The sequence below is a fragment of the Enhydra lutris genome, unplaced genomic scaffold, assembly GCF_002288905.1.
Source record: "Enhydra lutris kenyoni isolate GAN:26980312 unplaced genomic scaffold, ASM228890v2 scaffoldscaffold87, whole genome shotgun sequence".
Classification (NCBI taxonomy): domain Eukaryota; kingdom Metazoa; phylum Chordata; class Mammalia; order Carnivora; family Mustelidae; genus Enhydra; species Enhydra lutris.
The window spans coordinates 552,771-565,133 of NW_019154171.1; the positions used below are offsets into that span (position 1 = coordinate 552,771).

The following is a 12,363-nucleotide window of genomic DNA, read 5'->3' on the forward strand; positions in this document are numbered from 1 at the left end:
TCAGAATCTACTCTGAGGCGGCGGAGGGCAAGGCCACAGGCTTCTCTGACTGCCACCCATAGCAGCACCCTGGCAGAAGAGGTGGTGGCGCTGCTCCGCACGCTGCACTCCCTGGGTCAGTGGAATGGACTCATAAACAAGTACATCAACTCACAGCTCCACTCTGTTACCCACAGCTGCACAGGAAAGCCATCAGAGGGGGTGGGTGCCGTGTTTTCAGATCTGATAATTTCTTTCTGTAAAATGTTGATTTAAACTTTAAATATCTTTTTAAGTGACAAGTATTTTATTTAAAGATATTTTAAAATATATTTTACTGGAAATAACTATTGAAGAAACTAATATAAAAATGAACCTGGCTCAGCTATAAATGTGTAAAAAATAGGCAGCATTCTGGGCTCTCTTCTTCAAGCTGCCTATTTGTCTGTATTAGGCCCTGTTAGAGGACTACTTTCCTGACTCTGAAAACCCTGAGGTAGGGGGCCTCATGGCAGTCCTGGCTGTGATCGGAGGCATTGATGGTCGCCTGCGCCTGGGGGGACAAGTCATGCACGATGAGTTTGGAGAAGGCACCGTGACTCGCATCACTCCGAAGGGCAGAATCACTGTACAGTTCTCAGACATGCGGATGTGTCGTGTTTGCCCATTGAATCAGCTGAAACCAGTAGGTGAACTTGTGTTCAGTTACTTGGTAATAAGGCAGAGGAGTCTTTTGGTTTTTTTGTTTTTAAGATTTTATTTATTTATTTGAGAGAAAGAGAGAGAGAGAGAATGAGAGAGAGAAGAGAACATGAGAAGGGGAAGGGTCAGGGGGAGAAGCAGACTCCCTGTCAAGCAGGGAGCCCGATGCGGGGCTCAGTCACAGGACTCCAGGATCATGACCTGAACTGAAGGCAGTTGCCCAACCAGCTGAGCCACCCAGGCACCGAAGGCAGAGGAATTTTAAGCTAGAACTGGGTTCTAACATTAGTGCTAGAATAAACTTGATTTTCATAGTTTGTGTCTGCCATCTAGGAAGTTATGCAACTCAAGGAAAGCCATCTGTCTACTCTCGTTTGCTTTGTGCCATTGTGATAAATAGGGCCTGTCTCATGCTGTTACATGGATTAGTAGTTCATGTCTTATTTTAGCCACAAAAGACATAAAAGGACATTAGCAACGTAGACGATACTTGTAACCATGTTAGTTTTGATTATCTTAAAATGCAAATTTTGAAGTTTATTTTTTATCGAACAACTCAACTTTTAAAAAAACCTAAAGATGATTCCTTAAAAAATGACCTTTCTTCATGTAGAAAATGCTTATTAATTGTGTTGAGTGACATAACTTATGTTGCAACTACTTAAATCTGTGAGTTAATCTTAAATCTGTGAGTTAGGGTTGTATAGGGAAAGTGATTTATATTCAGTGTGATCTAAGTGTAGTCACACTGTCTGTAAAATACTGTTTCTGATTATTACAGAAATGAAGATATGCATGTTGTAGAAAATTTGAAATGTGTAGAAAATGCCTAAGAATATAATAAGGGTTACCCTGACATAATTATTGTTGACAAGTTGTTAAAGAAAAAAATCAATTTAAGTTATGTTTACTATACATACAAATCTTTATTTTGCCTTTAATGTCATCTTTTTAAAATGATTATTCTTAGATATAAGAAGACTTATGCATATATGTGATAATTTCAGAATTAAGATTCATGGTTATGATAATTTTCAGAACATTTCATTTGCTCATTTCATTGGACAGACTTTGAAGATTTCTGTGTTCTTGCTTTAGCTCCCTGCTGTGGCATTCAGTGTCACCAACCTGCCCTTCACAGAGCCGATGCTGTCTGTCTGGGCTCAATTAGTAAACCTCGCTGGAAGCAAATTGGAAAAGCATAAAGTGAAGAAATCGCCTAAGCAGGGTTTTGCAGGTCAGTACATGGTGCTTCTTGATGGAATAGCTAGTCTTAACTGGCATTGCTAGGACAATGTTTGGCATTTTGTCAGAGAAAGTTCCTGCCACTGCCAAAGTCTTTGGGTTCCAGTGGATTGACCATTTGTTAAGTTACAGTGGGCGTGAAACCTCGAATGTGGTTGTAAGAGTGTGTGATATAAAGAATGACATAACGGTGGGAGAGGCCCCTGAAGAGTCCCAGGCTTCCCTCCAAGCCTGTTTTCCAGTGCCAGCATTTATTCTGAACAAGCTTTTTGAAGAGGAATCTGTGTTCTCTCTCCCTTCTTGTTAGTCGCCCCCAGCCATGACCCTTTGGCTCAATTGCCCTTTTGGAGCTTTGTTCTTGGCCTTACCCCCAGACCCAGTAACACCTGCATGTTTGGACCCGCCTTGCTTCATATCGCTGCATGTTGGGCTAAGACCAAGATCACCTGTGCTTAAAGCCTTCTTTCCTTTGGTCTGGAATAGTGCTCCTTTAGTTTTCCTTACACTGCTCCTTGCATGACCTTTAAGAGTTCTTCTCCTTGACTATTCTTTGCACATTGGAAATCCTTATGGTTTTCTCCATAAATTCTGGCTCATTGTGCCCACTTTTATTGAGTTTTCCCACCCATTTCTTCCTATTTTGGTTGCTGCTGCAGCATTTATGATGGTGACCACCTTTAACTCTGGATATCCAGCTCATATCTCTGGCTGAAGGGCCATATGCATGTACACCACAGCATGTTCAGAATTCCACTAAACTTGTCCTTTGGTCCCCATTTCCCATCACAGTGAATAAACCTGCCTGCAGGCAGTCAGACTTGATGCCTGAAAGGCACCTCTGCTCTTCCATCCTCTTCCATCCCACATTGCTTATGCTGCCTTCCATGGCTTCCAACCTGTCCTGCCTTGAAACACTGTTACCAGCTCTGTAGTCCAGCTGTTCTTGTGGTGGGCCTGCCTCTTTATGGCAGCTATCTTAGTTTCCTCCTCAGTCTGCTCTCAGGCACCACTGCAGTCATTTGTTTAGAGAAGACTCCAGGGAGTGAAGTGATCTTGTTGAGTTAGAGAACTGTATGTTGTAAGTATCCGACAACCATCTTGGAGAAGTCTTGGCAAGAAAAAGTGAAACTATTTTGTTTGTGACATAGGTATCTGGTTGAAATTTCAGCAATGTGGGGGAACAGTTGATTATACTAATAATAACTAACATTGGATCTAACTGTGTTAAACCATTTAATTCTCACCCCAACCCATCAAAGTAGCTGCATGGGGAGCAAGAAAAGGGGAAGACCTGGGGGAGGTAGAGGATGCTTATCCAGAAGCACTAGTCATAACACAGGGAAAGATAAGTCCTTCATTACTAACAGTATTTGGCATGGCAGGCTAATGCCCACAGGGCAGGGCATTATTTATGCCACTTTGCAGCCATGGTATCATGGTGGAAGGAGTGGAGCACCTTCCCCAAGGCCATACAGCTGGTGAGAAGAGCCCAAGCAAGGTGTGACATTCCTGTTGAGTACTTTTCTCCCACAGGACAAGTAGACCTGGATCTGCTGAGGGGCCAACAGTTAAAACTGTACATCTTGAAGGCGGGCCGTGCACTGCTTTCCCACCAGGACCAGCTCAGGCAGATCTTGTCTCAGCCAGCTGTTCAGGAGGTCACAGCTGCTCATTCAGGTATCTTTTAAAGGAAGCTCTTTTAGATCTGTAAGGAAGGTGCATACTCCCATAGAAAACAGGCGAAAAATGTGAATAAATAGTCCATAAAAGGGGAAACAGAGATGGCTTCTAAATATATGAGAGAGATGTGCAGCCTGACCAATAATTGACGAAGCGCAAATGACAGTGTCATTGTCTAATAAGACAAAAGATTGAGGGGGTCTGGTAGGAAGGGAGGAAAAACAGTGTTCTCCGGTTTTCTTATTTAAAGTGTGGCTCAGGGACCAGCAGCATTGATGGCACATAAGACCATCTTAGATACACAGACTCTTAGGCTGCACCCCAGACCTAAGAAATCAGAGTTTGCATTTTAATAAGGCCCTCAGGGGGTTTATACACATATGAAATAGTATAGCTTTAACACATTGCTAGTGGGAATTTAAGTGGGTACAGTCATCTAATGGGCATTTGAGGAAACGTTACCCTTTAAAATGCATACACACACATACACAGACATAATAGCTATATCTGTATCTCTCAGCTGGACCCGTGAGTCATCTTATGGGAATTTATCACATGAAAAGGCATTGAAGGTATGTGTTTACAGATGCTCATTATGGCTTCTTTGTTGGTATTGTTTTTAGGTTGAAAACTGGAGACACCTAAACATGCATTATTGGGTGGTGTATCCATACTGTGGAATACCACGGCATCATTCACAATGATGATACATATATAAGTTCATTGCCATGGAAACATGAAAATGATAAATAAAAAAGGACATTGCTATGTATATCTCTTTGTAGATATGCCATAGATTCATCTGCTTACTAAACAGTGACAGTGGAATTTAGCTTACTTTATTTGCTTTGTACTTTCCTGTATTACTTCAGTTTTCTAGAATAACCTTATATCACTTTGAATTAAAAAACCCCAAAGTTATGAAATATTTTTTTGATCATCTACTATTAAAAGACATGTGCTAAAGTATTATGGGGAGTAAGATAGTCTTTATTTGTGATCCCAAACTCTCTGGGGTCAGAGTGAAAAGAGAAAATGAATGCAGATGGCTCTGTGAAGGGTATGATGCCAGTGCACTGTGAAATGTGTAATTGCGGTTCCACAAGTGTCTTAGGGACATTGGTGCCTGAGGGCTGGGGAGGGCAGCTTCTGATGGGGAAGGTCTGTCCTGGTGGAGGAGACAGTAGGGGCACAGACATAGCAGTGAGTATATGGGTGAGTGTTGAAGTGCTTTGCTTTTTGCAAGAAGCTTGGGGTTTATTGATGAGCATGGGCCCAAAGCTGGAGAATTCAGCTGAATTCATGTGATAGAATGCCTTGAATACCAGAGTGAAACTTAATGCTGACTTAGGGTCCTCCTGCAGTGAGGACCCACATGGTAAGGACTGATATTCAGGATGATATCTACTAATGAGGTATAGGAGTATTTGAAAAAAGAAGGCCAGGGAGACTAGAGAATTGCTTTTGTGTCAAGTGATAATGTGTATTCTGGGGGAAGGTATGAAAAATGGAAAGAAGGTTCCAGTAGATGCTGTGACAATGTAGTCTTTTCGATGATAACCACATGGGAAACCAGTGAAAAGTCAAAGATGGCTGATGTTTTAAGCTTGAGTTACAGGGAGGGCAGAGGGGAGTGCCTTTGACAAAAATTAGGGAGTCAGTGGAGTTTGGGGTGTTTTGTTTCTTAATCTTAAAAGAGTATCGTGAATTTAATTTTAATGTGCTGAGTATCAGGTAAATCAAAGTGCGGATTTATTCTGTATTTGACAGTAGGGACCTTAACAATAATCCACAATTGTAGAAGATCAGGAAACTAGAGCCCTGGGAATTGGTTTGGCTGTTCTCTGTCACCCTGATGAGTAGCTCTGGAGGCACTGAATTAGGGTTACTATCCCATGTTTGGGACAGTTGGGACAGACAGGTAGAGCAGGGCTTTACAAATTACCGTGGCCACCTGTTTTTACAAAGTTTGTGGGAACACAGTCATGCCCATTTGTTTACATGTCATCTTAGCTGGCTTTCATTCTGTAGTGGCAGAGTTGAATAGCTGTGATAGACATGTGGCCAGTAAGCTTGAACTCTTTACTCTCTGTCCCTTTAAGAGAAAGATTTTCCAACTCCTTATCTAGAGGATTAGTTGAAGTTGTCACCAACCTGCCAACAAATGCAAATGGTGAGTGGGCTCGAGGCAGTGGGACTCAGAGGGTCTGGGGCAAATAGGAAGTGCTAAATTCTTGACCCAAAGCTACTCAGATTAAAACAGACAAAAAGATGTTACCCTGACCACGTAACATATTTAGAATTAGTGTCAATTTATGGTGTGAACAGGGTTAGCAGGAAAAGCGAGGGCTAAAAATACGAACTTGGGAGTGTCCCTGGAAGGAGGTGGGTTTCTGAAGCAATGAGTGTACACCAAGAAGGAGAAGGTATTAGAATTGGAAACAAAGGCAAAAATCTGGGAGATAGCCTTTTTTTTCCCCCTCTGAATAGACACATGAACTAACAAAGGATAGATGCCAAAAGCAGGGAGTGGAAAATTCTTTAGAAACTAGTTTTTGATATCTGAGCCTTGAAGATTTTGATGGTCCCGTGCTTGAAGAGGTAGAGATCATATTTGGTTTAACATGTTTAATGCATTATCTTTAATAATAAAGAGATGTTAGGAGTTGAAAATGTAATGTACTCGTATTTTGTTCTTTAAATTCAGATGATGGAGGAGCTGCATCCCCTGATCTTGGGGACATGTCCCCTGAAGGGCCACAGCCTCCAATGATCCTCTTGCAGCAGTTACTGGCCTCGGCCACCCAGCCATCTCCAGTGAAGGCCATATTTGACAAACAGGAGCTAGAGGTACAGTAACAGCCTTGGCAATTTTAATTTGGCACATTAAATTGGAAACAATAGTTTTTCTAGATAATGTGTTTTCTTAAGGATATATTCTGAATTTTAAATGATATGTCAGAATAATTCTTGTGACTATTTAGGCTTTAACCATGTTTGTCATAGGGCATTATAATACTAGTTAGGGGATGGGTGAGTTGAAGTTTAACCTTATTATTTCTTTTTTTTAAAGATTTTATTTATTTGTTTGAGAGAGAGCAAGAGCACGTCAGGGGAGGGAGAGGGACAACAGACTCTGCACTGAGTATGGAGTCTGATGCAGGGTTTGATTTCACAACCCTGAGCTCATGACTGAGCTGAAATCAAGAGTTGGATGGTTTATGAACTGAGTCACCCAGGCATGTCAAAGTTTAACCTTATTTTGAATATGTGTGAATTATTTGAAAAAGTTAATGAGACTCAACATGGATCAGATGCTCAAATATTTATGGTGTGATCTTTTTCTAGGAAATACTGTTACTGAAGGAGCCCCATTAGACCTAGGAATATTGCACTGACATGTTTGTTCCACTCACTTCAAAGGCTTTCTTGGCCATGCCCTGTTGCTGCCAGGCTTGCAGTCTTTGCCCTGTTGCAGAGCACATGTGCTGCACGGTGTAACTTGGGACTGGAGTTATGGGCATGTTCCCATAGAAGTATGACATGTGACCAGGTTTAAGAGTGATGTGGATTTTCATGGCCTGCAGCATGAAGAATTAGATGTCTCTATAAATCCTTCTTTTGGGGCACCTGGGTAGCTTAGTTAAGCGTCTGACTTTGGGTCAGGTCATGATCTCGGGGTCCTGGATCAAGCCTGCATCAGGCTCCCTGCTGAGCGGGGAATCTGCTTCTCTCTCTCCCTTTGCTTCTCCCCGATTATGCTCTCTCTCAAATAAATAAAATCTTAAAAAAAAAAAAGAAAATCCTTCTTTCTATGTAATATGTAAAAAACTCTGGATAAAACATCAAAGACAAAAACAAAACCTCGAGTGCTCAGTTTGGCAGGTGGAACACATCCTAATAGAAATCCTTAGAGACCAAGACTGCAGGGAGTTGAGGGAGTGAGGAAGCTGCTGGGTCAATCTGATGCAACAGCTGACAGCAGTCAGGTGTGAGGAAGGTGGAATATGAAGGGAGAAGGCAAGAAATGTTGGGCATGAGGGTAGGGAGCAGTGACTTTTTTGAAATGGCCCGAATGCCAACTGCTTGTTAGGTCTGAAAACCACTAAGATGAGAGTTCAGGTTAAAGTGGCCTCAGTATGGCAGTGTTTCTAGTCACCTGTAAAGATAAAAATAGGACACAGAGCAATTGAAGAGTGAATTGGGCAGAATGCAACAATCACATTGGGAGGTGCCCAGCGTTAAAAGGAAAGATGTAGAAGGAAGTGCGGAGTTATCCTTTAAGAATTGAGAAGGACTATTGTAGCAAAGAGAGATTTTTTTTTTAAAGATTGTATTCATTTATTTGAGAGAGAGAAAGCATGAGCGAGAGAGCAGCACAAGTTGAGGGAGAAGCAGTCTTCCCACTGAGTAGGGAGCCCAATATGGGGCTCGATCCCAGGATCCTGAGATCATGACTTGAGCTGAAGGCAGTCGTTTAATTAACTGAGCCACCCAGGTGCCCCATAAAGAGAGATCTTTCATTGTTTTGTCTCCATTGATTCTGATGGAAATTCAACTATCATCCTTTTTTTTTTAGATTATTATGATTACTTTTTAAAGATTTTATTTATTTGAGACTGAGAGAGAGAGAGCAAGCACAAGTAGAGGGAAGGGGCAGAGGGAGAGGGAGAAGTAGACTCCCTGCTGAGCAGGGAGCCAGATGCCCAGCTCCATCCTGGTACCCTGAGATCAAGACCTGAGTTGAAGGCACACACTTAACTGAGGCACCCAGGTGCCCCCAACTGTCATTCTTACTGTTCTGTATGAAATGCCTTTTAACCCCCCTTTGGCTGCACTTAATATTTCATGAATTTTTTGTTTGTTTTTTATTTTGTTTTGTTTTGTTTTCTGCAATTTGACTACGATGTGTATGTATTTTTTGCCCCATCCTCTTGGGGTGCATTTAAGTTATCTGCATCTTTGGCTTGATATCCCCCCCCCCGACCACCACCAAATTTGGAAACTTGTTAACCATTTTTTCTGTTCTGTTCTCATTTTATTCTTTGGTAAGAAAGATTATTAATGTGATTCTCTTTGTTCGAAGGTCTTTCTTTTGGTTAATCAGCTTGGCTAATTATAAATGTATCTGTTTTCAGGGTCAGGTTGTTCCGCTTCATTGGGTCTAAATCTGCTGTAAGCCATCTAAAAAATTCTTTATTTTGCATTTTCAGATCTTACATTTCCATTTGGATCCTTATTTTAGAGTTCTATAAAGCTTTCCTGACAGTTCTTATCTTTTCACTCTATATTTTTTTTACTGTATGTAGATTTATGAATATTACTGTATGTATATTTAGCTGTTGAATCCCTCTAGTCTTCCAGCATTTCCTTTTTGCTAGGTTCTTCAGGGTCTCACAAATGCTTAGTTTTGGAATCAGTAATTTGGGTAGTCTGCATGCACATTTTATGATTTCTCCCTCACTTCTAGTTGCTCTGGTAGGACTGAATTCCAGCCTCTGACTGTAGTCCAATACACACTGCCCTGTCAGCTTGTGTGCTGGTTTCCCTTGTGGTCAAGGGATGTACCTTTTCCAGTTTTGATTGCTTAGGCTGCTCCCTAGGACCTTCAGACAGTTTTTGAAAATATTTTGTTCAGGGTTCATAGTTATTATTTGTAGAGACTTAGTCCAGTGCACCCTGAGTCTTACCAGAACTTCTAACTCAGTCTGGTTCAGAACTGTAAGCTTTTAGGATGAAGCCTGTCACTTCTGAATTATTCACACTTCACAGTAAACCTTTGGTTTTTGACACTTCCTAAGCACTGAAAGGCTTAAGGGAGTCCTCGATTTCTTCTAAATTTCTTCCTCACATGCTCAGTTTAAAAAAATATATATATAGCAAATCCTAGGCCCTATGAGAGTAACTGGAGATGAGGAGCAGCGAGTTTCAGGTAGTTCAGGGAAAGAGTTATGTGTGCTGGAGATAGGGAGTCCCAACTATAGACCCCAGCAATGCATATGTTCATTGATTGATTGTAATCTGTTTCCCCGTATTTTTTATTTACCTTATTTTTTATACCGTGTTTAACTCTCAGAGTGGTTCTTTTACCTGTGAATTGTTGAGAGTTGACTTGATGGTTCATGAGAGAATCCCATGTCATCTCTGGCTTATCTTACAGAGGAAAAGAGGAAAAGAACAAGAGAGTGTGGACGCTGCCTGGTCATGGGCATGGAAGGGACTCCTCCCTTCCCATCCAGCCCCACTCACTCTGCATTTAATTTGCTCACCTTGTTTCCTAACAGAGTGGCTGTGAAGTTTTCTTTAATGGGCACTGATAATTGGCTAATTTACTGGACACCGTGTATGCTGAAGCAGGAGTTATTTGACCATCACGTCTTTCTGTTGCATTAACTATGAAAGTTGTCTTTGTTGTTTGTTAACAGTTTGATCCATTCATTTAAAAATAACACATGTAAGTCTGAGTTTGCTATACTTCTGTACTGCATTTCATAGCAGAAGCTTGTAATTTCCATTTTCTCAGGCTGCTTAAGTATCTTGACTTTTCTTAAAAAATATTTTTTATCTATTTTCTTATAGTAGGCTCTACACCCAAGGTGGGGCTTGAACTCACAACCCCAAGATCCAGAACTGCATGCTCTACCAATTGAGCCAGCCAGGCACCCCAGTCTTTTGACTTTTATAAACCTCCCAGCTCTACTCTCATTTGTCCAGGCTGCAGCTCTGGCTGTATGTCAGTGTTTGGCTGTGGAGTCTACTCACCCGTCAAGCCCAGTGTTTGAAGACTGTAGCTCCAGTGAGGCCACAACACCTGTCCCTGTGCAGCATGTTCGCCCTGTCAGAGCAAAGAAGCGCAAACAGTCACCTGCCCCTGCTCTGCCTATTGTGGTTCAGCTTATGGAAATGGGATTTCCTAGAAGGAACATAGAGTTTGCACTGAAGTCACTCACCGGTGCCTCTGGGAATGCTGCTGGCTTGCCAGGTATCTTGTTTTCTTTTGTGGGTGCTTCACACACATTTGTTTGTAGGTTTACCTTGGAATGGCAACAGCAGCAGCCTGCAGGCAGGCTGATGCTGTGGATCCTCACTGTGGGTGTGCTATCTGTGCTTGCTTGTAGGTGTGGAGGCCTTGGTTGGGTGGCTGCTGGACCATGCTGATGTGCAGGTCACAGATCTCTCAGATGTAGACACAGGGTCTGAAGAATGTTCAGATGAGGAGGTGGTGGAGGATGTGGACGACTCGGCCTATGCTGTGGTCAGTGCCTCCTATGTGGTTACCCCACCTCTTGTGTCAACCTGATCTGTGCTCTGGGTTTCCTGTGTACTATCCCATGGGGCCTCTCTGCGGTTTGGCCATGCACATAATGAAGCTGCTAAGTGCTGACTGGGTTTTCTGTGCCTTAATTACTTTAGCTTTAAAGCAGACCCTTGTTCCAACACCTAATGATATTGGGTAGACATGTTTTATATGACACAGTGACTTTCTGATTTAAGTAAATCATTTCATGGGATTAATTTAGAAATGTCTCAGAAATTTTTTTTTATCTTTTCATATTCATTCTGTTTACTGTATTTTAAAATATTTTTAAAATGAAAAATTTTATAGTGAAAATACAGCATAATATTTCAGACTTTATTTTTTAATATTTAAGATTTCACATACTTCTTTTTAAGTAGGTTTATCTGGCTCACAGTTTTTAAAAAATATATTTATCTTTTGTAGTCTACTGGTGCTGTTGTAACAGAGAGCCAGACATACAAAAAACGAGCTGATTTCTTGAGTAATGATGATTATGCTGTGTATGTGAGAGAGAATATTCAGGTGAGTAAATAAAGCCTGGAGCTTTGCTCAGGTTTCTAGTCAGCAGTGTTCGAGCATCTTAGAAAGTCAGAAGCCTGGTGGGGGAGGGCACAGCAGGGAGGCCACTGTCACTGGACCAAAGAGGACAAAGGAACGGAAAATGAACAAGGGGTACCAGAGCTAGAGAGGAAAAGGTGGTTTGTCCATAATGATGTGGCACAGAGACATGTGCTTCTCAATTATCCGCATTTAGGATACTTCAGAAAATCTATTTTTGCTTGTTTTTCTTACATCATTCTTACTGCCACGTAATTTTTAAAATCTTGTTAGGCTTTATGTAGTCCTTCATACATCTTAAATGCTTTCTTGTTTTAATTCTTTTCTGATTAGTATACTTCAGAGAAAATCCCAGAGAAAATCCCAGACATCATCTCATTTCATCTGTAAATATGTCAGAATGTATTCCTAATAGATAAAGGATTTGTCTTTATTGTTTTTTTAAAGTAAGTTATATGCCTAGTGTGGGCTTGAACTCCAAGATCAAGAGTCGCATGCTTTACTGGGTGTGCCAGCCAGGCACCCTGATAAAGGATTTATTTTTAACATAACAACATTACTATTACCTAACATTAGGTAACAAAATAAACAATAATTCCGTAATACCATCTTATATCCAGAGCTTGCTCAGATTTCCTGTTTTCTCAGAAATTGCTTTTTTTTTTTTTTTTTTTTTTAAGATTTTATTTATTTATCTGACAGAGAGATCATAAGCAGCCAGAGAGGCAGGCAGAGAGAGAGGAGGAAGCAGGCTCCCTGCTGAGCAGAGAGCCCGATGCGGGGCTCAATCCCAGGACCCTGAGATCATGACCCGAGCCAAAGGCAGCGGCTTAACCCACTGAGCCACCCAGGCGCCCCTCAGAAATTGCTTTTTAAGACAGTTAATGTTTGTGAATTTG

The 12,363-nt window shown here is 41.4% G+C and overlaps 1 protein-coding gene across 1 annotated transcript in view; it reads left to right on the forward strand.

Annotated features, from left to right (window-relative positions):
• Nucleotides 1–12,363, forward strand: part of LOC111161922 (E3 ubiquitin-protein ligase HERC2) — a 232,403-nt gene that overhangs the window by 127,172 nt on the left and 92,868 nt on the right. The window contains exons 41-48 of the mRNA XM_022525994.1: nucleotides 5–201; nucleotides 434–664; nucleotides 1,780–1,918; nucleotides 3,460–3,603; nucleotides 6,314–6,456; nucleotides 10,321–10,588; nucleotides 10,725–10,861; nucleotides 11,330–11,428. Coding sequence (XP_022381702.1) covers nucleotides 5–201; nucleotides 434–664; nucleotides 1,780–1,918; nucleotides 3,460–3,603; nucleotides 6,314–6,456; nucleotides 10,321–10,588; nucleotides 10,725–10,861; nucleotides 11,330–11,428 — 1,358 coding nt within the window. The remainder of the gene's footprint in view (nucleotides 1–4; nucleotides 202–433; nucleotides 665–1,779; nucleotides 1,919–3,459; nucleotides 3,604–6,313; nucleotides 6,457–10,320; nucleotides 10,589–10,724; nucleotides 10,862–11,329; nucleotides 11,429–12,363) is intronic.